The sequence below is a fragment of the Thalia democratica genome, chromosome 6, assembly GCF_965202585.1.
Source record: "Thalia democratica chromosome 6, ktThaDemo2.hap1.1, whole genome shotgun sequence".
NCBI lineage: Eukaryota > Metazoa > Chordata > Thaliacea > Salpida > Salpidae > Thalia > Thalia democratica.
This window is the reverse complement of record NC_139170.1, coordinates 59,198,164-59,224,476: the sequence shown is the minus strand read 5'-3', so window position 1 is coordinate 59,224,476 and position 26,313 is coordinate 59,198,164. Positions and strand designations below refer to the sequence as shown.

General features: G+C 24.1%; 2 protein-coding genes and 1 non-coding gene across 3 annotated transcripts; 1 reads left to right on the top strand and 2 right to left on the bottom strand.

The window, feature by feature from the left end:
* The first annotated feature begins 3,888 nt into the window (after positions 1 to 3,888).
* LOC145839269 (leukocyte elastase inhibitor A-like) lies at positions 3,889 to 9,400 on the top strand. Its single transcript, XM_082946866.1, has 4 exons — positions 3,889 to 3,957; positions 4,207 to 4,266; positions 4,458 to 4,707; positions 8,277 to 9,400. Exons 1-4 carry the CDS (start codon positions 3,889 to 3,891, stop codon positions 9,398 to 9,400), a joined length of 1,503 nt encoding a protein of 500 aa, XP_082802992.1.
* A 3,143-nt stretch (positions 9,401 to 12,543) lies between these two features.
* LOC145839268 (E3 ubiquitin-protein ligase RNF185-like) lies at positions 12,544 to 14,469 on the bottom strand. The gene is made up of 3 exons (XM_082946865.1): positions 14,306 to 14,469; positions 13,650 to 13,836; positions 12,544 to 12,630 (listed from the first exon to the last, which is right to left on the bottom strand). The coding sequence occupies exons 1-3, from the start codon at positions 14,467 to 14,469 to the stop codon at positions 12,544 to 12,546; spliced, it is 438 nt and encodes a 145-aa protein (XP_082802991.1).
* Positions 14,470 to 25,086: 10,617 nt separating this feature from the next.
* Trnar-ucu (transfer RNA arginine (anticodon UCU)) lies at positions 25,087 to 25,159 on the bottom strand. The gene has a single exon. It is a non-coding gene; the product is annotated as a tRNA-Arg (tRNA).
* Positions 25,160 to 26,313: the final 1,154 nt, after the last annotated feature.

Sequence of the window (26,313 nt, the reverse complement as noted above, 5' to 3'; positions counted from 1 at the left end):
GTGAAATGTTTTTCATCTTTTTTCTTATTCTTTATATTTTTAAAGGTTGTCAATGACAATCTGCTTGTATGTTTAGATCTCAAAAAACTTGAAGTATTTAAGTTTGTTGTTTAGTTTATGAATAAGGTGAATTTAAGGTTATATATTTGTTTTGTCTTTCTTAAACTTTGAAAACAACGATACTTTTATTCGAAGAAAAGCAATAATTATTTAAAAGTTCTAACCATTAGAATTTTTGAAAATCTAGTCATCCTAAGTTTTTAAATTTTTATATTTTTTACAGATGTTTTTCCAAGTTGTTAGTAGTTTTCTTTAAAAATCTCAACAAAAGTTAATTATCTTGCTGGTAATGTATTCTTATAGCAAGAATTATAATGTTAAAATAATTTTAAATATGTTTAAGCAAGTGCACAGTACAGATTTTTGCCATCATATCTTTAATGTATAAAACGTGAAATTTTATACTCTTTCATCAAAAAAAAAGTGAGAACACTATCTTTTCTGTCAACGTTATAAATATGTGAATATTTACATTTTAAGCTGCTTCATATATATGCTGTACATTATATTGTTAAGATTAGCGACTTACATTGTCGTAAAAACATAAAGAAAATATTGTTTTTTGTATTTTTGTTATCGCTTTTAATTTTTGATTGCAAATTCAGACTGTACAATAATTCTCTAAAAGTTAGTTCTTTTGTTAAAGATAAATAATACTAAATTATGTGATGATAATATACATATTATTATTTGTGAAATAAGAATATTAGTTATTTAGAATTTTTACATCACAAAAGTTTAAGTGAAATTTAATTGCTATGTCTCAGCAGCTATTGCTTTCCGTTTAGCTAAAAACAGTGTTTGCGAAAAACAAATTAATACTTAGTTCAAACTAAAAAGAAAACAAATAATTTTCTTATCAATTTTAAGTTTTTTAAAATAATTATTCATTTCTTTTACACAATCAAAATGTAATGTAAACACTTTGTAACTAATAAAATTTGAATAATTTTTTTTATCATAAGTAAATTTTTTTATTCTAAACATTTTCACAAAAATTTGTATGTTAGTTTGTTTGTAAGAATCTTAAAATATGTCAACAATTTTTGAAATTGATGACATTTTTTGTATCGGGTATTTCAATTCAGTAAACAAAAAGGTAAAAAAATATTGGAAAATTGTGTAAGTAAAGTAATTCAATTGTCAAAAAACTCAATTAAAAAAAACTTGGAGGAAAAAAAAAAAAGTTTGATGTCTTTTCCAGAACTTAAAAAGTAATTTAAACTTACAAAATACAAGTTTTAACTTTAAGGCAAAACAAAAAGTATAATCATAAAACTTTTTTTTATTTTAAACGCAGAACTACCTTTTATTAGAAAGTTGAAACAAATTTAAATTTTAGATCAAAACTGAACGTGAGAAGTCTATAAGATAACGTTGTTGATGTTACGCTAGTATGAATTAGTAAACAGTATTTACAAATGTAATTTTATGTTAGCCAATATATTTATTGTGGTTATAAAATTTTAAACTCAGCTTCATCTAATTATGTTTTTCAAGTTAGTAAGTTTTATACTATATAGTATGAAATTTATAATCTCTGAAATTTGTCATTTCTTAACTCTGGTAGATTGTATCAAACATGAAAACAAAAATGTTTCAAAACTTTAACTTAGATAGCAAAAAGCTCAAGAATAAAACAATTTAAACACTTTGTTAAGACTTTACTAAGGTTAATAAGTAACTTAAACTTAATTGTTTATGATAGCCATTAAGTTTATTACAGTAAAAAAGAAATGAAAATGCAGCCTTGTCTAGTTATCATTTTTAATTTATTACATACATTATTTTCATTTTTTAAATAAGCAACATAAGTAAATAACAATTTAGCTAAATATAAAAATAATGCGGCGGTGTATAGAAAATAGTTTTACAGTAAGTAATCAAAAATTAAATATGCAGTAATAGCTTCAATAATGAAAAAAAAACTCTAAATTCATTTTCTTGATATAATTTTTTAAAACACAAACTTTTTTAACGAAAGCAGGTATAAAATTCTGTAAAGGATCATAAGAATAAAAACAATGTAAAAAAAAACAACTTAGCACGAAGTAAATTTAGCAATAACAATTGAGATATAACTGAAAATTAAAATTTAGTTAGTTTTCCAAGTATTCGAAGTTTTATTATATTCCTAGATGACATCCTTAAAATTTTATCCGAAAATGGACAATAAATTTTATATAATATTAGCGATTAAATTTTTACCAAAATTTGTATTTTTTTTTTTTGCTTTTGTAATTTATAATTTAATTTTTTAATATTTTTATGCTAGTGTTATTTAAAAACATTTAAGACTTACATTATAGTGTTAAATAAACGAAGACTTTAAAATTCTGCTTTTGAGCCACTGTCCTGTAAAAAAAGAAATTGTAAAATAGCTTCAAACAGTTTATATAACTAAAACGCATGAAAAACTTTTACAAAACATAAAAAGTATTTTTAAATAATGATACATAGTAGTATTCTTTTTCTTTTACTAAACAATGATGACTTTTAGAAATTAACAAAAAGTTAACTTAAACGCTTAGGCGAATTTTTGTGAAACCCTTTAAAAACTTAAGATATACACAAACAAATGGTTTTAAAAATATGTTCAAATAATAGCTGTTTTATAATAATAAGTTTAATGAAAAAAAACTATACTTTTGTGTGATCGATTGTTTAAGTGCTTGAAGTAATTAATAAGATATACACAAAATCTTAACTTTTTTAAACCTAAATTTTATTAATTGTTAAAGAAGTTAGAATAAATTCAAATTTTCTTTTTGTATTAACTTTTAAACTTTGAGATTGTCGATTTAAAATACAGATTTAAATTAGTAAAATGTTTATTAATCTATTCAATAACTGTTTTCTATTCTTTAATAAACTTAATCAGTTTTGTAGTTTCTATACTGTTTTTCTTCTTAATATAATATGATAGCTCCTTACAACTGTTTTTTTTGTTTTTAATAAGCTAAGTTGCAGTAAGTTGAGTAAATTTTTAGTTGCTACTTTTTAGTTGTCTAAAATGAAATTTTTATTTTAAGCATATTTATTTATAAAAGTTTATTAAAATACCACTTTGTTCCAATTAAATATAAAACAAGTATAATTTAAATGTTTTCTTTTGTAACAATTAATCAACTTAAAATTATAACAATATTAACTGAACAATTATTAATGTAGTTAAGTTTTAAACTTTTATTTTTTCATTTTTACTAATTATGACATATCTAAACTAACTATGACACATGAAAAAAATATTCTTTTAAAATTCTAGAAAAATTCAGCTGATTTAAATAAAAATATTTATTTATTTTTCTGAAATAAAGCTGCCTGTTAAACTTTATGAAAGTTGTTAAGGAGCTTAATTGAGAGTTAAATTAAAAGTCAATTTAGTAAAAAATACTTAATTTAGTATTTAATCTCAGTTCATTAACAACTTTAAAACATTATAATTTTGTAAACTTAAAGTAATTGTTTTAAGTTGCTTATATTAAAACAATAAATTAGTTTCTGAATATTATTAAATTAAGAACTTAAGATTTTACCAAGCAAAGAAACATATTATTGTAAATTATCTAAATATTAGGATCTAAATTATTAGCTAAGTTTTTTTTTTTTGTTTGTTGTAAAATTTTCATTGTCGTAAACTATTTGAGTGTTAGGTAAGTTTGAATTGTTATGTTTTGTTTTTTGATAAAAAAATTCATTCTAATCTGTTTTATAAACGTTTAAAAGGAAATTCCTTTAAGTCAATTAACTGTGAATACATATTTTAATTTACTACTTTTATGTTAAAACTTAGTACTGTAGAACTACACATTAAACATAATTTTAAAGATGTCTTCCAACAACTTGCCAGAAAATCAAAACTCTGAAGAAGCCAACACTCTGCAATGCTCACCAAATGTTTGTGACAAAATTAGTAATTTTTGAAAAATAATTTATTTTGTATATTATAGAGTTACAACACATCACTAGTTCCAAGACTTTAGATAATAAGTTTTATTTATATAACTTTAAGCTGTTTATTAATAGTTAATGAAAAAGATTATGAATTTTAATTTACTTTGTTTTAAGTAAACTTAGCATCTTAAACATTTTTACTATCCATTTATACAAACATGTATATATAATTATTAAATAAAAACAAAACAGAACCAACTTGCTAGCAAAGCAAATATCGAAGCTAAAGTGATAGAACTTATTCATCAAACAGTTAGTTTGAATACATTAGAAATTTATAAAAAAAAAACCATATAAAACTATATTTAAATATTTAAGCCATTATTTATTATTTTATTATTGTTATGTTGTAAACACTTTAGTAAGCATTTTTTAAAACTTGAAATGTATCATTTTAATAGCTTAGAATAATTAAATATAAAAAAATGAATTTCTTATTTCAGTTACACGATGTTTTCTTTATCGAAGACCTACAAAGACTAATTAATGAAGATTTGTTGTATTACTCTCCAGTAAATGAAAAATTTCAAAATAGCGTTGCTAACTCAAGTCAATCCAAAATAAACAATAAAACTAAAACTGATTTGGTGACAAGTCAAAAAAGTAAGCAAACTTTTACAGAACATTACAATAAATATACTAAAGTTAGTGATACAACTCAGCAAATAAGCAACTCGAACCATCAAATAGCAGGTTTGTATTAGTTTTTAAGTTTTATATTTTTATCAAAAAAATTTAAGTTTATACTAGATAAATTTTTATATTTTACTTTTAAACTAAACAACAAAACCATTAACAACAAGGCTGCAAAATGGCAAAAATTAATTTTAAGGTCATGTAGTTCAGCCTAGTGCTAATTTGGATTTACTTTATATGCTTAATAAACATAATAATATTTTTCAGCAAGGACTACAAAACGAAAAAATTTAACGTAATCAAATCATAACTCTGCACCAAAAATTAAAAGTGTTAAGACACTAAGTGATGAAGAAAACGATGTTTAAAAATCCATTTAGATAATTTAGTAGACTTTAACAGGCCGAACACCATGTCTTAAGTTTCAATCATTGTTAACAAAACTTTCTAATGTGTTAAAATAAACAAAGTTTGTTGGAAATAAAAACTTAAAAACTGTTTCACATGCCGTATTTTTTTTTAACTTTCGTCTTTAAGAAACTAAAACACTTTTACTTTGTTAACTTAATGACTCTATGTTTCAATATGCAGACAACTGTAAGATACCTTTTTTTTTTGAGCATTAAATAAAACTCAATCATTAATTGTCAGTCAGTATCTTGTTCCTATATTTTTATAATTAAAAAATTAAAATGAATCATTCTTTATGTTATAATATAATTTGTATAAAGTACTAATTTTAGTGTAATAATTAACTAAAAATAAAAATAGAAACAGAAATACTTTAAAAATATATGACAAACCAAAAATAAAAAATAGTTTTTTAAAATAATTAATTTTTTTAGATTTTTTTTTTGATCAGTTTAGGTTTGTAGTTTCTAAAAAAGTATGGAGATTAAAATAATTTGATTAGTTAGTAAAAGCAGTTGATAAAACAACGATTTAAAATGTTTTTATCAATACTTAATACAATTTTATTAAACAGTTTTAAAACTTCAACAATTTTTTGTTTTTGTTATCACCAATTGTATTAATATTTTTATTGACAGAAGATCCGTGCAAAGTAAAAAAAAAGTTTAATGTTTCAGAATTCCTAAAATTGTAAAATGTCATTAACAACAACTATTAAAAAGTTAAAAACTACTTGAGAATATTTTTGAACATATATATTTCAAACGTAATGTATAGTTAAAAATTTTATTATTATTACGAAAGTAAAAATGTATATATCTAGTTCTCTAATTTATCACACAAACTATTATATCAATTTAGTTATTTATGAATTTAATGACTACTTTTATATAATTAGCAAATAACAGTTAAGTCTTGTTTATTAAATCAAACCTTGTTTTAAATTAAAAACAAACGTAAGCCCGAAATATTCACTCTCGAAAATCATTACTCATAACTTAGATTACTTAAGAAAAATAAATTCGAGTGTTTATCAATTTATAAAAGTACAAAAACTCTGCAAAAGCTGATTGTCATGAACTTTGTTTTCTAATTAGGAATGATTTTCGTAGTTTTTTATAGTTGTCTGTTATTATATAAGACTTTCCACTGACTCTGTTAAGAAGATATTGCTAGGGAACAGCTACCTTCAATAAACAGTATGAATTTTAAAATACTATTGAAACTGGCAACTTCAAAGTTTAGTTTTAATTCTTTTTTTTTTCTAAACATGGCAGGATGACCATGGAGTCTCCCTGTAGAAGCGAGAATTTAAAATCTTAAACAGATTCAAAATTTTTAAAACTTGTAGTAATGTTTTCCACTTGATTGCACTAGAAGCTTTTCTTATTTTATTAAGGAGTCTGATTTAGGTAAACGAAATAAATTAATTATACCGTTTCTATATTTTTGTAATATTTTATAAGGCGTGTTATTGTCATTGTATTAATGTAAAGTTTTACTATATGTTAATTATAAAGTAAGTAAACTTAAATGATTTAATTAAAACTTTAATTCGTACTTATGCGCGCTTAGCCAACTCTTCTAGTTGTAAGTTTTAGTTGACACAAAGTTATTATTCCTTTCCATTCATAACCCAGTTTAAGTGTGTTAACTCTTTAACAAACATGTGTTACTCATATTTTGGTACAATAGAGGAATATTACTGTATATATTGTTTTTTTACTATCCAGTGAACTTGGTTCACTAGGATCTTTTTTTAACAATTACTAGAATTTATCTTTTGTAACACTCAATATCTTGATGCTCTGTTAAACTAAAAAAAAATAAAGAATTCAAAGACCATAAAAAGGAAAGTTTATGATGAGCAATATAATTTCCTCAAAATATATATCTATTTAAGAAACAAACTAGTATTATACCTAAAATATTGCTGGGTATCACTATACTATAAAAAGGTTACAATAGCTGGTTTTAAATCATTATAAGAAGACCTTATACAACTTTTTTCGTTTTACGTCTGCTTAAATGATATATATAAAGCTAGTAGAATTTTGTTAATTATTTAACCAAAATAAATTTTTTAACAAAAAAAATAGCTAAGTAAAAAAACACAATAAGTAATTACTAGTTCTGTTTTATTGCTTGTTTACATCTTTTTGATAAAAATAGTATTTTTGTTGATGGTTACTACAACTAATAACTGTAGGCAAAGAGCAAAAATTTGGTATATAAAAAGCTGCTGACCCCTTATGTAGATCTACAAAAAAAAACTTATCAAGAACTTAGTCTGAAACCATACTTGATGTTAAAAAATGCATAAAAATATTAATAATACTATATCAGTTACTTTCTAACTTAATTATATTGCTTTAATATCTACCTCTGAACGAAAAGAAAGTAGCTCATTGGCGCTAAAAGTGTCGAGAAATTCATAGTAGAGCATATAATATATTGAATTTATAATTGCAAATCATTTATTTAAAGATTGTAGAATGTAGTACATTCATAATAAAGTAATTTGTTTGTGCTCTTATCAATTTATGTAAGTTAAAGTCAATTTAACGAATATACCATAAACCTTGCTAAACGAGCTTAAAAATATTGATATGCTGCTTACAAAAATATTTAAGCAATAAACATAAAGCAGGGCTTATACAAAATGAATCATTTTTTAAAGGATGCACTGCTGTATAAGTATTGAAAACTTGAATTTTGAAAGTACAAATTCTAACAATTATGAGTTATTATGAACTAGATACTTCTACAATTTTTTTTTAGAACTTTATTCTTACTGATTAAACCCACAGAACTATTTTAGGTTTTTGAATTTAGAAATACTTTTTAATAAAAGGATAAAAGAAGTTTTGAAAATACTAAAACATGGATATATACTATAAAAGAAACTTTCTCTTATATTGTTATTCTTTTTATTATTAATCTTACTAAGAAAGCCCACAGGTACTGTTTCAATTAATTTTCTTTTTTTTTTGAGATGTAAACCTTAAATACTTTTACAATAGTTGAGTCGGTTAATCTAAATTGTTATGTAACGTGCAGAATAACTTAAATCATTTAGTTACTACAGTTCAGAGTAGGCCATAATAAACTATTTCTTTAATTCAGTAAACATACGATTTGATTGGTAAGATAAAATCAGAATAATAAATATACATAAGTAAATGATATTACAAATATAAAATTGTATAAAACAGGGTTGGTATTTTTTAAATCCAGTATGAATTTCAACACGTTTAACGCCAATCTCATTCAAAAGCTTTGTGTAAGCACAGATGAAGATAAGAACATATTCTTTTCACCACTGAGCATTTCGCTTGCTCTTTCAATGCTACTACTTGGTTCTAATGGGAAAACAAAGCAGCAGCTTGAAGAGGCACTAGGACTTGTTAAAGATGAACAACTTCTTGGACAGCTTAAAGCGCTGAATGATGTTCTCAATTTAAGCTCCGAAGGTTTAGAAGTCAAGCTTGCTAATTCTGTATTTCCATCAAAAAGGTTTCAGATGGTAGCAAAGTTCAAAAGTAATATGGAATCAGCTTTTAAATGCCAAATGCAGCCTTTGGACTACATAAACAATGCCGAAAGATCGAAAACGTTTATAAATAACTGGGTAGCAAATTGTACTAATGGAAAAATAAAAGATTTATTTAATGACATGGACCCAAATACTGCATGTGTTCTAGTTAGTTGTATCTACTTCAAAGGCGATTGGTTTAATAAGTTCGATCCACGTAACACCAGTGATGCTCCATTTCATTGTACAGAAAAGAAAACATCTACCGTTAAGATGATGAAAGACGAAGGTTATTATTCGTATCTTTCTGTTGAAGAAAAAGGGTTCAAGTGTGTAAAAATTCCTTACAAGCAACCAGATTTCAGTATGCTGATAATTTTACCAGATGAAAGACTTGGATTGAAAAATGTAATCAAAAAGCTAGACGTCAAAACTATTAGAGACCTCGAACAAGGTAAAAACTTCATAGGAGAAGATATATTTTTGCAATTGCCAAAGTTCAAAATTGAGTATGAAGCAAACTTGAACGAAACTCTACGTTCGTTAGGAATAAAAGACGCTTTTGATGAAGAAAATGCAAATTTTAGTGCGATGTCCATGCAATCAAGTGGACTTTGTGTGTCTAATGTAGTTCACAAAGCTTTCATTGAAACAAGTGAGGAAGGAACTGAAGCAGCTGCAGCAACCGGAGTAGACGAGATCGCGTATTGCGACTCAATTGATTTTATTGTTGATCATCCGTTTGTGTTCATGATTTTGCACCAAGATCAAAATATGTTCATGGGAAAAGTTAGTTCGTTGTAAATTTTCAGGAGTGCATTTTTTTATATACTTTAGTTGGTTTTCTTCTTTTGTATCAAAAAGTTTTGTAAGTTATGCAAGGTTTTTGTTTGTTTCTTATGCTTCTTTTAGGGTTAATTTTTGTTCGCAGATACTTTAATTTGAGATGTAAATAAATCAAAAGTAGTTACTGACTTATTTTTTCTAGTAGCTCTATGCACATATAATTAGAACAAAATTATTAAGGCAACGTAATAAAAATACCTATAATTCTAATAAAAATTGAAAAAAAGCGGTACTGTAGAAGATAATGATTAAATAGTGATTTAAAAATTAAAAACGTGTGAAATTAAAACTTTCTAGAGTACACAGAATTTTTGTTATAATTTTTTTAAAGTTTTATGTTTCTAGAACTTTAAACTAAATGAGTGTATAATGTACTTGTAATAACATACATGAAATAAAAATTAAAAAGTATTAATTAAACAAGCTTTTAAACTTTTTCACCGATTCTAATTTACGGAAACTAACTGAATGAATTTACAAGAGATTTAAATAAACCTTCAAGACGAACACAAGGCTACCTTCACGGTAGCCTAAGACCAACTCGTGACGAGGACAAAATTCTAACGTCGAAAGTTTTTGCTTAGAGAGGAAATTCCAACCATTGGCTAAGACAGGGCCAGCTGTGAGTGCAAGTTTTATTTTTCTAATAACATATACAAAAACAAATGCATTTATTAAAAAGTTTATGGTTAAAAATATGCTCAATAGGATCAATTGTTCAATGTAGATAGAAGATTTTAAAGTTCTAAAAGTAAATAAAACAAAAAATTCAAACAGAAAATATGAAAAGCATCTTTTTACCAATTAAAAGACTAATAGATGAAATATTGTAAAAAACTTTTAAAAATTAAACATTCAAGTTGTTACTCAAATGTTTTATAAAGTAGTTTCATTATTACCTTTAAAAATTTATCTAATTTCTAAAATTTCTTAGACAACTAAAACATGTTCACTAGATAAAAACTGAAAATGGCATTAGTGTAATAGACTGAAGTGACCCATTTTAATTTTGGTTATTACTCGTAAGCTAATGTTTCGATTCTTTATCATATTAAGTGTTTTACTTGCTATTCGCTAACGAATTTTAATTTGTATTTACAAAAATTTTAAGAAAATAATAACTGTTAAGATTCAACAGAGTTTTTGATAATCGTATTTAGCTTTAGTATTTCTTTATTAAGATAAAGGAAAATAAAAATGAATTATTTTAATTAATAACTTTTTCTTTATCGAAATTTATCGTGTACATTGAAGTTTTGTTTTAAATTGTTTTCAAGTTTCATTTTTGTAAAATTTTAAACTAAATGAGTGTAAAACTTACTTGTAATAATATGGATGAAATAAAAATTAAAGAGTATTAATCAAACGAGCTTTTAGACTTTTTCACCGCTTTTTCATTTAGACAGTTTAAATCACAGTTACGGAAACTAACTGAATGAATATACAAGAGATTTAAACAAACCTTCAACACTTAGCTAAATGTTCAATCAGGGTGACACCGGTCAACGAGCCTTAGCCTGAGACCAACTCGGGACGAGGACAAAATTTTATCGTCGAAAGTTTTTGCTTAGAGAGCTTCAGTTTGCCGAGCCTTGATATATTGTTTGAAATACTTTTTTTTAATGTGTAGCGCAGGGTTAGTAAATAAATTGCAAAATAAAAGAAGTAGTGTATGGTTGTTTTCTGTTTTGTAAGGATTCAAATTTTTCGGTGGCTTTAAACAAAATAAACTTTCCAAGTCTTTAGACACCTCATAAACAAAACTTTGTTACGTTTTAAGTTTAATAAATTAAATCAGTGCGAATATTTTTCAGAATTTTAACTTTCATAATTTTTTCAACATGTTTTGTTTTGTCATATAATAAGTTCATAGGCCTAGCTTAAAATACATAAAAAATATTTACCTTTTTAAACTTAACTATTTCAATTTTCCATAGTAATATGTTTAATATATATTTGGTAATTTATTTTCTTTATAACAAATTATATTATATTTAGAATTACGAGTTGATTTTAGTGTGATCTATTAAATATTAATTTATTTTAGGACCCAGCTGTATTCGTATCTTATTTGAAATTTGGTATAGCTGCCTTCTATGATCTTTTTTTTTATAAAATCGTAATTTTTAGTTTAAATTAATTAAGTTGCTCAAAAATGTCTATCAATTTTTTTAAGCATCTTGTGCAGAACACTGATTTAGAATTTTCATGGTAATATGTCGATAACTGGAAAGAGTTATAAAGGTTGAAATAAATTTATTGACCATAGTTCCATCTCGTTAGAACCCGAATATTTTTGTTTAAATTAGAATCCGGCCGGAACCGAAGAACACTTTTAGTTTAGGATCCGGCATATAGTTTAGATAAATGTTCAAAATGTGATATCTAGCTACTTAAAGTTGTTTTAGTGATTATTTTTAAATAAAGTTTAGAAACATTAAGTTAAACTTTTTATTTCTCTAATAAGACTATGTGTTTATTTGAATCCACCATTTTAATCAATAAATGCCACAGTAGCAATTAAATAAAACGATAATTTTTCATATTTCTATAGTCATTATTTTTTTAAGAAAGGTAAGAACAATTAATTAAACTACGAAAGGAAAAAGGCAATGTAAGTTAAATTACCGATGAAAAAAAATCAAAATAATTATTTTAAACTAAATCCACTTCAATTCAAAATTAAATGTTTAGATTAAAATATAAAATGTTTCAGTTCGATAAACACTCGGTAAATGTTTTGCTAAAATCAACTTGAACGGTAAAAAGACCTAGTAACAAAGTAAAAAGTCAAGAAAACAGCGACGATTAGAAGAATATAAAATTTGGAAGAGGTATCACTGTTCTGGTTGTTCCGGATGTTTACATCAGTTTGTTGATTTTGCGGTTCCGTTTGTCTATAAAATTCAAATAGTTTTTTTTTAATTGAACAATTTGTTGACTGTTTTATGTAAAGATGTATTAAGTTCACTGACCCGAAGTCGTGCTACTCATGAATTATTTCTTCATGCTTTTTATTTAAAATTTATATTTTTTTATAACCTGGAGTCGTTGTAAGTACTAATAATGAATTAAGACTTTTAATATATAATTTTATTCACTCACCTCGAGTTTGTGTTGTTCATGAGGGCGTGGATATCAACAGTTGCACCTCTAGTCCCGTTAAAATTGAGGTACCATGCCCGGATCTGAATTTTTTGTTTAAACTGTTAAATGTGTTTTATCAAGATCTTATAATGAGAGTTGTCAAATTTTTTGAATTTTCACATGTATTTACAATATTTATGTATGTACGATGTACATATATTTTAAATAAGTAGTTGTCAAATTTTCATAGGCGTACAAAATTGCACAAGATACAAAATTTCACGAGGGCACAAAATTGCACGAAAACAATTTTGCACAAATGTTTTTTTTTTGCACTAAGACATTTTTTACATTTAAGCTAAGCATAGAAGATTAATATACTGAAGTGAATTTTTAAAAGTCTAAACACTAAATGTAACTCAACATGTTTTTTTTAGCTGTATATTATCATGTTTACAGCGTACTATTCTCTGATGAAAAATTGCAAGCTAGCATGAGCTAGTATGAGATAATTTCAATAATTAGTAACTTTGTTGTATAATATATAAGTTTGAGTTTTGTAAGTTTAAATTTATTGCATATAAATACGTGCAGTTTATTTCATAACTTTAATTACCTATTTGAAGCTCTGCATTAAATTTTTCTAAAAGCGGTTTACAACAAGACATAGATATCAGATGTAAATCATCCGCATTCAATAATTAGTGTTTAATTTTTAAATATATTTCACAATCAAAATTGTTCCTTAACTAATACTTTTAAAAAGTTTACTTGTTAATCATATTGATACAGTCTTTTATACAAATGTATACAACTTAGCTATCACCTATTTTGTTGGTTCATTTGTTTGTAGTTACGCTTTATTGCACACAAAAATTAAACGTAATTCAAACTAAAGTTCACAAAAATATTTAGAATAATTAAAAATCTATTTTCAAAACTAAACCCTATTGTAACATATTACTATGATATAAGCATTACTAAACCAGGTTGTTTCAGGGTATTAACAATATCACTTGAATTTATAAACTTACTGATTAAAAAACTTTTCTTAAACATTTTGAAAATGCTATACAATACATTTCAAACATTAAACACTATTCTGAAATAAAAATTAAACCCTGCGTTCAGGTTGAGGACGTTGGGCTTGTGGCCTCGGTTTCGTTTTCGTTCTGGGGTCAACTTGGCTGGAACAACTTTTACCATATATTGGTATGACATTGTCTTTGCTGATACCAGCTTTGCAAACTGGACAATTGCTTGAATTGGGGTTTGGAGATTCCAACCATTGGCTCAGACAGGGCCAGCTGTGAGTTAAAATTATTAATTAAATAATACTCATGAAAATAAATAAAACACAAGTTTAATATGTACTTTTAAAGTTCAGCTCAATCCAGCTATATTTCTAAATAAGTCTTTATTTGAATTATTTTTTTGCAATATTAACTAAATTTTATTTAAAAAGATAAAAATGTAGTTATATTTTTAAATCCCTTTAAAGTTTAAAATATTTTTTTTTTGTTTTTCGAATTTGATTAACAAGAAATATTTAATATCATACACATAAGTACATATACGTTAAAAAATTTAAGTTACATACACGGTTAAAATGGTTTAACAAAGCAATTAAGTAAATTAAAACCAAATGTAGACCTAATAGTTCTACAGTAAGTGGCTTGTTTAAACTGTTAAAAAAACTTTTCTGACAATTTAATAAAAAAATAACTTGTAATAGTTTTAAAAATCAGATTTTTGTAATAAGATTTACAAACTAACCAAAACAAATGACCACATAAAGTAATAACAGCATCTTTGGCGGTTTGTAAACAAATGTTGCATTCAAAATTAGATTCTGAAGGATCTTTATTTTTATTTTGGTCATTTCTGTTTTTCTCAGTAGGTGCTGAAGTTTCAGTTAGTGCAGTTTTAATATCTCCCATATTTAATAATTTATAAAAATGGTTACTAATAATAATTAAAAATAAAATTTTAAACATTGATTAGAAAATAAAACAACAATTTTTTTTCAAATTATTTAATGAAAGTGTGTTTTACATGCCATCTTTTTTAAGTCTTAGAAATAAAAACTTGCACCACTTCTAAGGATTGAACATTTTTTAATTCTAGAAAAACAAAAAAAAATGACTCATTGAAAAAAGAAAGTTCAATTAAAAAACATGTTTGAAATAAACTAACTTAGTTAGCTAAACTGTAGTAATATAACAATATCATAAAAAAATTTGACGAGTTGGACTAAATATAAAATATGCTGTACTTAGTTTTAATTTCTTTTCATTTGTATACAAAAAAAATATTATCCGGAGTAAATTGTAAAATTGAATGAGTTGAAGCACATTTTAGATAACTGGTTTAATAAAGCTGCTTTAGTAAGTGAATAAATAAGGTGATTGGAAAAAATTAAACATTATACCTCCTATATTTTCACATTTAACAAGCAATTATAGTTTTTGCATGATAATATTAAAACATTAAATATATACATGCAAAATACAATCAGACTGTTTATAACCTGAAATAAACAAGATATAGCTTTATTTATTTATTAGGGTATAAATTTTAGATTGTTAAAAAAGTTCAGTTTTTTCTTTATTCTACTATTTTCTATATTAAAGAATATTTATACAGTCATTTATAAAAACTAATATTAAAAAAAATTTGTTATTCTTATTATAAATGTAACAAAAATTCAACTACAACTAATAAAACTTAATTTTTTTAAATTTATTGTTTTATATATAACTCACAAATTACTTATTTTTTAAAAGTTTTTAAGTTAGATTTACATTTATTATTCTGTTTACTTTAAACAATACTATTCTACTAGTTTTCACATTATTTGAATATTTTATAAGAAGTAATGCTAAATTGAACTTTTCAAGTTAAACACTCAACATTCGCAACAATAGTATTAATTAGCAACTATCATAGCGTGAAGTATAGATGAAATTGAAAAAAAAAGCCTAAAACTGTGCAAAAAAAGTTATAAAAAACATTTTTGTTTATAACTTAATATTTTTCTACAAAAAAAATTTAAATGTCGAAATAATTTAATAGAACAAGTGTTAAACACGATAATAAATCATTTCAGGGGCGTCCAACTATGCAAAAACTGTACAAATGATTTTGTTTTTATGACATAGTATTTTTATTTTAAAGTTTTAAGGAAGAGATAATCTACCAAAATAGGATAAGTCTTGCACACAATAATAAATAATTTCAGGTCCGCATTTTTATAACTAGGGTCGAAAGACTTTTTGTTATTAAAACCTGCCACCTAGGTACATATTTCTTAGGTATGCACTCTGCTGGTTGGGTAGCACCTTTTTGCTGGAAAACGCTGTGTTTAATTTATTTTTTGTATTTAAAAATTAAAATTAAAAGTTAAATGTTAGTAACACAAATTATTACTAACTTGAAATAACTAGTAGTATGCTAAATTCAAACTAAAAACAATAAAAAAAAGTTATGAGGCTATATCAAATTAAAATAATAAAAACTGTAATAAACTTTTAAAAAAACTCATTTATTTACAAGTTCAAGGTATTCCTAGATGATGTTTTTAATCTTAATTTCATTTCAATTTAACTATTTTTGATAGTAAATTAGTTTCTTTTATAATATAATTATAAAGAATTGAAATGTCATTTAAAACAATATTAGTTAAATTAATACAATTTCATAAAAGTATATTTAAATTATCTTAAAATGTAACTTAAACACTACAAGATCCAAACATATTATTTGACACCTATAAACATAAAAAGACACTAAAAGAAATAAAATTTTAAACAAAATATTGAAAACTCACTAAATCCTTGTAGTGTTCAAGTTTTTAAAATCACATAGTGAGAATATAATAAGCATAAGAATTAAATTCTAAAATAATTTTATATGTACTAACCTTGATAAATAATAATAATTGTATATACTAATTTTCAATTCTAATGTAGTTTTAATTTAAATGGTTTGCTCCATTAAAATTTATTGGTTGATAAGTTTAAATAACCGTATTATTTACATTAAACACTTTTGAGGTAGAAATTTAATTACTAGTTCATAAATAATGCATAATAATCATTTGTTTACATTGAATAGCATTTTAAAAAGAAGTTTTATACAACTTACTAATTAAATTATCAGAAAAAAAATAAAACTTAATTACACAACTTTTTGTGATGTTATAAGGTATAGATTGTGGTACATTTTATTTATTGGTACACTCATTATAATTTAGTTCTACCATTTTTTATTACTAACTAATAGGTTCTAGATTCTATTTGAGACTACTTTATATAAATAAGACAAGACCATTTGGGTGATGTATTTATTATCTATTAGTGCCACAAGACACTATTATAACAACACTATTTCAAAAATTTAACTTACTTTTATGAACAACTTTCAATAAGTAAAACTAAAAAATCTATGTGAAAAATACTTTAATATTATTGTGAATTATTGAATGTTCTAAATCTCTAACAATTAAATATTGGTAAATAGTAGTTCTTATATTTAAACAAAATAAAAATGCACTATAAGGTTAACATACAGTTACATTTATACAGTACGTGTCTAATTCTTAGTCTATAGGTCTTATCCCGCCACTCTATTCCATAAAAAGAATAACATTGCCTGAGAAACTTGCGTTCTAGTTGACTAATTTTGCGACACTCAGCATTCAAATGAAAAACGCATTCCGTTACAAAATCACAACAAAATTTTAATTTTAAGTTTACTTCAGCTGGTTTTAAAAAATGTCCAGCTAAATGAAAATCTTTCTAGTTGTAATATTTGTATGTAATATGTTTAACATTCAATATTTAAGAATTTAACAAATAAGCAAAACGAAATATATAAACAACATTTTAATATTTGATCTAAGCTTTTTTTCCTCTTTCTTCTTTTTTTCAGGGGGTGTTAAGGAAACATGAAGCCAGTCCAAAAGGATTATTTTAACATGCCTAATCTATATTGCTTGCGATTTTTATTCTTAAAGCTAAAAATGCTTAATGGAATTTATATTTTATATTATAGTGAACAAACTGAAATTGATAAATTCTATAATATTTGAATAATTTATCAAAACTTTATTTCTACGTTGGTTAAAATAAAAATTTTCAAGTATGTTTTGCACATAGTATTGTGTACTAGTAAGATTAAATACTGGTTATTTTACTTTTTAGAAAAAAAAGATTGCCATTTTTTATAACATAGTTGCACAGTTGTTTCTATAGTTTTAGAACTAATCAAACAAAAATAAATAAAAAATAATTTAGTAAAACAAATACACAGTTTAACCAAAAATCAAGTTATAACGGTTCAACATTTGTTACAAGTTTTACTTTTTTGTTATACTTTTTGATTTGTTTTATAAAAACATTTTGCTTAGTTTAAATATTTGTTTCTAAAGTGCTTGTTGAAATTAGTGTCAAATTTGTAAAACTATTTACATTTAAACATTGATTATTTTATACCGACATGTCAAATATAGGTTTTTCCCTTTGTACTTTAAAAAAAATGAAATTAAGTATATAGCACAGTTTAAAATTTATTATAAACAAAGACTTAGAAGAAAACAAAGCAGTAATCGATTATCATCAAAAAAGACTACTCTAGGAGTGTAACAAGTTATAAGTATAAATATAGAAAAAATGTTAGCAAATTAAACAACAATCAAATTATTAATAAAGACAAGAGTGTTTGATTAAAACTTGGTAAGATAAGAGTTCATGTAAGGCTATCAGGGATAGTACGATATATTTAAAAAAATTAGTTTAACTCTCAAGAAAATGATTTATAAATTTTGTTTTCGTAGAATAGAAAATTTTTGTTTAAAATGTCTTAGATTTAAACTTTAATGCTTCACCATTTGGTCTTTCTACTTTAAATAGTTTTTTATATAATTTTGTTAATGTAAAAATGCTTTTGAGTTTATATAAAAAGAGTTTATTCATTTTCTAGCAATTTTGAAAATTAAATATAGTCTTGAACTTTTTTGCTTTTTGAATAATATTTTTTGATAAAACTAAGCATGTTTTATATTCTCATGATTTTTTTCAAATAAACTAACTATTTTAAAGTGAATTAAGTTTAATATAGTAACAAATTTTAGAAAATTAGAAAATGCAATTTTTTAAAGAAAAAGGTCTTCAAAATATAAATTTAGTAATTTAAACAATTAAATTAAATATTTAGTATGTAGCTCGATGTTCAAAGTTTCTTTCTACAACCGAAGTCGTTTGACTGAAATTTCTAAGCGCAGATTTTAGATTGTGTTTAATGAATTCTAGCAAATAACAGTTTTCAATATTAGTTTTATTTGATTCTTAAAACAAGTATTTAACAAAAGAAAATATAAGAAACCTTAAATATATCTAATTAAACTTCAGGTTTACTCGTGCTAAAAAAAATTAAAACAAGATTGTTTAAAATTTGTTTGTAAATCCTATGTGTTAGATTCTTTTTAAATTATTTAAAATTTTTAATGATTCTTCTGGTAATTTAAATTTGTTCACGAAACATAGTATCATTTTGTTTTATAATATTTATGTATATTTTGAATTTGATTTTAATTAAAGCACATATTGACTTATGGCTAGTCTTCAGCTTTAAAGAAGGGCAATTTTAAAAGTGAGACTAAACCCATTATAAAAATATTAAGTGTTATAAAATAGTTTATACATATATAATTTGTAATACTTTAAAATTTCAAACAACAAAATTAGTCTTTCTTTTCTCTTTTTTATTGAGGCTTTTTTCATGATTTTAAAACAATGATGATATGTGCAAGGATAAAAATATTTATAATGATAAAAAAAAAGATAAATTTAAAACGTATTTTAATTAATAATAACATTGTAAAACTTTACTTGCACACTATTAAATAAAGTATTATAGATTACATACTCTTTTATTGGTTGTTCTAAATATAAGATTATGTGTATCATACCTTAATAACTTATTTATAAAGCACTAGTTTAATTTAAAACATTACTAAAACTTTTTACATGATACCAACATTCAAAAGTGTATAGAATTTTTACAAAGTAACAGTAAGTTTTAAATGAACTTTAGATGGTATAGCTTGAAAATGCAAATGAAACAGCTAATTAATTTAACATAACTTTGTTTAAAAACACTAAGTAATTTGATGATATATAAGAGATGAAAGTTATTAGTTTCATAAATATTTATGAACATAATTTACTCAAAAATACTAATATTAAAAAAACTGTTTTTTTATTATAAAAGGTCTCCTAAATATTTATAATATAGAAATAAAGTTTAAAACTGTTCAAAAATTGTGTTTTAATGTTAAAAACTTGCGTTAATTATTGTAATCTAAGTTTTAACTAAGGATAAAAATTGTCAAGTTATGCAAATCAAAACAAAAAAATAAGCCGATTCGTTGTACTGGGACATTACGAGTTAAATTCCGTATGGATAATTGCTAGTCAGAAATATGAAACTTCAATATTAGTTTATTCTCCAGCGCCTAAGCCTTATAAAAGTTTACAACTATTTAAACTTAAACTTTTATAACTAGATAATGTATTTAGAATTAAAGCTGCTTATAATTTTATGAAAATTTATTAAACAAACGTATAAAGAAAGTCTGAGCAAGTAGTCACCATAAAAAACCGAGCAAAGTTTAAAACCGAGGCGTAACAATAAAACGTTTATAATTACAAACTAAGTATATATGTATTAGCGGGCTAACTTTTTAAAAAATGAGCAGTAAAGCATACAAAAAAAAATTGTAGTACCTCAGCACATAAAAGCAGATGGAAATATGATGAAACTTTTCAAAAAAAACTTTGACGACACAATAAGTACTACAACTACCCGTACGACAGAAAAAATAATGCGTCGGAATTTGAAAAGCCCTCTAAGTTTGTCTTGTAACATAAAACAACTTGAGAATTACCATGGGCCTTTGTGACTTAGGAAAACTTCTACGGAATTTATGAAGCAATACTCCAGCAGTTGAATTCAGATCAATTTCCTCAACATCTTCAGCATTTGCATAATTGAGGTTGCTACGTTCTACACTAGATACAGTAAAGAACAATTTGACTGTTTTAAACATTAGATTGTTTTCCACCACATTGAGTTCTGCTTCGTACCTCCTTCTAAGCGCATCATGCAATCCTGTACCGGTCTCATCACAATCCACAACATTTTTGTCTCCAGAAAGTTTTTGGATCAAACCTCTTGAAGAAAACTTTTGCGGAACTTCATTTACGTATGTAATTATAAGAGTTTCAAATTCAAACATGGTCTGCAGAGGATATTTACACTTATACCTGATTTGAAAATAATATAATTTACTAATTTAACAACACTAACATAAACTTTGTTAGTTTTGTTTGTTTACTAACATTTACTTTAGTTAAAATTTTATTGAAGTGTTATATTTATTATATTAAGCTTAAAAACAAGATTTACATCTAATAAATTAGTTTATCCGAAACTTAAACAGTTAAATTAAAAATCTGCATAAAAATAAGTAACTAAAACAAATAATTTTTTTTTTTAATTGTATAAATTTAAATAGTGATACATGTTAGTGCATGTAAGTTATACTACCTTGTGACTTTATAAGCTTATTATATTAAGAAGCACTTATCAATTTACTTTGATTAACTATGATGACTACAAAATTATATGTGAAATAACAATTAGAAAGTATTAATATGGCTTAAAATCTTTATATATTTCAGTTTTAAAACTAGAACACTTATATATCTTACAAAAATGTACATTCAAAATTTTTCAATGAGTATAAAAAATTTCGTGATAATTAAAAAAAGTTTAAAACAGAAAACAAAAATTATATATAATAAGGTTTAAGCTTTAATTTTAAAAACTACATAAACAAGTAAAACTATAAATTAAGAAAAAAATTATATGCACTACAGATTAAAAGAAAAATACAATTAGAAATATTACGGGTCAATGATAATACAGTGTCTTAAGGTGCTTTATTACAGTGCTCCTGAACCTTTTTCTAATGGCGGAACCCTTTTCCAACTTTTTCGCTGAACCCCTAATTTAAACTTTACATAAAATTTTAATTAAATAAATGTTCTTTTTTAAATTTCGAAAGGCTTCGCGGAACCCCTGAGAGGCGTCGCGGAACCCTAGGGTTTCGCGGAACCCCATTTCAGAAGCACTGCTTTATTATATCATTTGAAATATGATTTTAAAACATAAACTTAAAGTAAATTTCGTTAAAAACTTGATGCTGCATCACAAACATTACAAACTGCAAATGTAACATTAAAAATCACTTGTTTGAAACAAGAGAATAGTTTTATACAAGTTAAAATAAAATTAATCGGTTTGAAATTTAAGTTAATGCTTTAAGAGAAGTAAAAGTTGTTTTTTTTTTATAAAAAAAAAAGTTTTAAAGTGAAAAATAGTATAGTGATTTTGTCATTGGAGTCTTTTTCTGTTTCTAAAAATTTAATTAAGTCACAGCATTGGAAATTTATATTTTCAGAAAACGTGAGTTATTTCTTTTAATTAAATATAATTGCTTATAACAAAGTTTAGCAAACTCTGACTAGTTTTTTAATTCAGGATTTCTGGACAAGCATATGCTCTATATAAAAAATTAAATTTCAAAATAGTCTAAATTAAGTTTCGTAAAACTAACCTACCTACATCACTGTTACGTTGGTTTTTAACAAAAAGCTGTTTCATTTTAATAAAATTAAAACTTGGTCCTTATACTTATTTTTCAGTTTTTATTATATATTAATAAGATATGGTGCATAATAATTACTCCAAGTAATTTGATATACTACAAGCATATGTTGACCCCTGGTGTATTTTCAAGCGAAAATTGTTTTAAATACTAATAAATAATTTGAAGTGAAATAAACTTCAAAGATAAAGTATACTCGTAATAATAATAAAGTTTTTCGTTGAATTGTACTACGTTTTGTTTAACCTTTCTTTTGTAAGATTGTAAAATATTTTTGTATTAAAGCACTTAAAACCTTCATATATTAGTTTCAGATGTAATACAATAACATAAAAATTGAACTTTATTTGTTATTTTTCTTTATTTTTAATTAAATTGTTAAAAATTTTTAAATTTATTTTTCAACTAACGATTTTGATAACAATTTGTATAACAAAGCTTTATCTAAAATTTTTAATTTTAGATTTTTCCAGAATAATAAATAGTATAACGTTACAAAATTCGAACTAGTATGTTACATACCAGAGTTACCTTTTATAGAATTTAAGTCATACCAATTCAGTTTATTTTTATTTTTTTTGTTAAAGAATAGAACACTGTATAAAAACTTTAATAATACTTTGATAGCACACAATTAACAGCTTAATCAAAAAAAATCAGATCCGGGCATGGTACCTCAATCCTGACGGGACTAGAGGTGCAACTGTTGATATCAACGCTTTCATGAACAACACAAACTCGAGGTGAGTGAATAAAATTATATAAAAAGTGTTAATACATTATTAGTACTTACAACGACTCCATGTTATCAAAAAATATAAATTTTAAATAAAAAGCATTAAGAAATAATTCATGAGTAGAACAAATTCAGGTCAGTGAGCTAAATATAGCTTTACATAAAGTAGTCAACAAATTGCTCAATTCAAAAAAAAAATATTTGAATTTTACAGACTAACGAAACCGCAAAATCAACAAAATGATGTGATCATCCGGAACAACCAGACCAGTGATACCGCTTACAAGATTTATATTTCTCTTTTTAAATCATATTTTTATTTATTAATTTATTTCATATATTTTTTGTATTTTTTTAATTTTCACTATCACTGATACCCCTAACCCTTTCCCTCGATCGATAAGCGGTTCTAAAATTGACTGGGTAGATTTTGATTGCGGGTGGATTATGAATGAATCCCCTTAAAACACTTGGCTTGAGTGATAATTGGTTTTTAATTTAATAAAATCTGGCAACTATGCATCAAACCGCATTCGGAACCTACTTGTCATGTCAATTTGTTGTTTAGTAAAAATATTTAAGGATATTTTAACTTAAGCCAATTAAGCTACTGTCCAAATTGTAATTTTTACTAATAAACTTAAAACACTGTTAGTAATCGTTTTAACAACTTATTTAAGAAAAGCTTTAAAAATTTAATTAAGTAACTTTTTTTTCATAACAAAATAAATACTCACAAATGTAACTAATCAAACAAAATACGAGTAAAATGAAGTAACAATAAATATAAATAAGTATTCTTAAATTTAAGTGATTAGTGTATCTAGTTCAAATTTGTTTATTCTTATAAGAAGTGAATTTCTTAAAACTTATTTAGAATTCAAATTTCATTGAAGTAGTTCAGACTAAGAACTTTTTCGTTTTATTTTTAGTATACGTCATTAAAAGTACTGAAAAATGTTGTTCTAGTTAATTATGTAAAAAGTGGTTTTGCAACTAAAATCGTTGATTTTTGAGCTTGACTATGCATTTATAAAAGATAATAGTTAAACAAACGGTTTGTGCAAATATTCAACTTGTTTAAAAATAAAACCATAAAGATTAATTTGGATTTTTTAACAAAAATACTACTAATATTGGATTAAAAAATTGCAACCTTTGTACTTTTGACTAAAAATTTTTTTAAATGGATAAAGTACCACACAAAGGAATTTTAGTGAATTTAATTTTTCACGCAAGTAATGATTGATTTCGAAAAAATCTTTAAAATCAACAATAATAAAAAAGATTGATTAAAATTACTATTGTTTGTACAAAAAACTAGAGTTATTAAAAAAGAACTTAAAAATTTCTAAAACGTTTATACTTAAAAAAATATTATAGCCATATCTTTAAAAGTCTTTAAAAATTTCAAAGAAAAAAAATCTTTACAAAATGTTTAGAAAGTTTTACTTTTCAAACTTAGTTGATCGTGCACCCATTCATAAGTTAATTTAGAACAAAAAGAGTTTTTTATACTTTTGAAAAATTCAAACCACGAGCGTGCATTTTTAAATGCACCTAGACTCTATATTAAAAACATTTCAACTTTTATATATTTTTAGTCGATTCAACATATAGGTTTACTTGAAGCTCATAACGTTTTTATTGTTCTTAAATTCATTGTTTTATCTTTTTTATAATGTTTTTAAAATTTTTTATTTGTAACTAAATTTAGCGACGGAATATACATATTTTTCATTTTGCAGAACTTTAACAGACTAATAGATCGTTTAGTTTAGTCATTTGATTAAATTTGAAATCTAATTTTAGAATAACTTTTCATAGTAATTATAAACTCTTAATATTTATTTTTATAGTTTTGATTTTAATATTTTCACTTTTGGTACAATTTTTAGTAATAAGAAAATTTGTTATGCAAAAAAAGTTTAATATAAAACGTCAAGAGTTTTTTCATTACATCACTAAATTTATCATAAAATGATATTAAAAAGTATGTACTAAAAACCTTAATACTATAGAAACTATATTTCCATAAAAATGAATTAAATAGACTTCATAAAAATTATTACATAAGCATCAAAAAAGCATCTGCGCCGGGACTCGAACCCGGAACCTCTGGATTAGAAGTCCAGCGCGCTATCCATTGCGCCACGCAGACGACTGAGAGAATACATTTTTTTTAATATTTAAATAAAACATGAATTAATGTGTGGGTGTGATGAAAGAAATTTGTAATTATAGAACTTTGAAATAAAAGTGATCTAATGAAACTAAGTGTTGTTTATTCTGCATAATTAATATTTAGAAATTATTTAAACAAATGAAGTATAAGTAACATTTAACTACACAGCAAAAAATAAAAACAGGAGATACACTTAGGTTTAGTTAAGTTTAAGTTTAACAAATGTTTTTATTTTCTTATGTTTAGTTTATTTGTAAAATATTTTTTTCATCTTTACTATTTTAAATAGTTTGTGTTTGTTTTTTTAATGTGCGTTAGAAATGCAAATTATTAATCAGTTTTATATAACTTTTTACCAAATCTTTACGTTAACATTAATAAAAGTCAAAAAAGTTATTTTATAAGAATATAATTCAAAATAAATGTGTAAATTTTTTCAATTCAATACTAAAACCTTATTTATGAAAACCTCTTATTTAGTAGCATAAAAGTATATTTATGTAATATTCAACAGTAAAATTTAAATAAAAAAAATTTAAGAAGCTTAAAATTTAAGCTTTCTATAAATTTGTAAATTATCATAAAGTTTTCACAGTTATATAATTATGTTTAGCTATCAGAATTAATTATTTTCAACGTCATAAGATTTACTTTATATATTTTTTTTTATCTTTAAAAGTAACAAAAGTTGTAAACAATAAGCATAAAAATAATTAATAATAAGTATGCGCATGTTAACTTGGCAACATAACTTTATTTGATATTGTTCAAAAAAACTTATTAGTGAGAATATTTTATACCATTATGAATTAACATATGTGGCTTTACATTGTGTTTTAGAGCAAAAATTTTGTCTCATAAATCACACTTGAACACTTTTTCTTTAATGTGATTTCCTAAAAGGCAATTTAATTCATTCTTCCGAGCAAAACTCCAATGAAAAACATAACATTAAAAATATTTTTTACCACTATGCACCAATATGTGTCTTGTCAAATCACCTTTCTGCTTGAAAACTTTGTCACAGCTTCAAATTTGAATGATTTATTCCTGTATGAACTCTTTTGTGAACTATATTCAAAGTTTTTCTTCAAGTATCACATTTAAACTTTTTGAATATTTTATCTTCA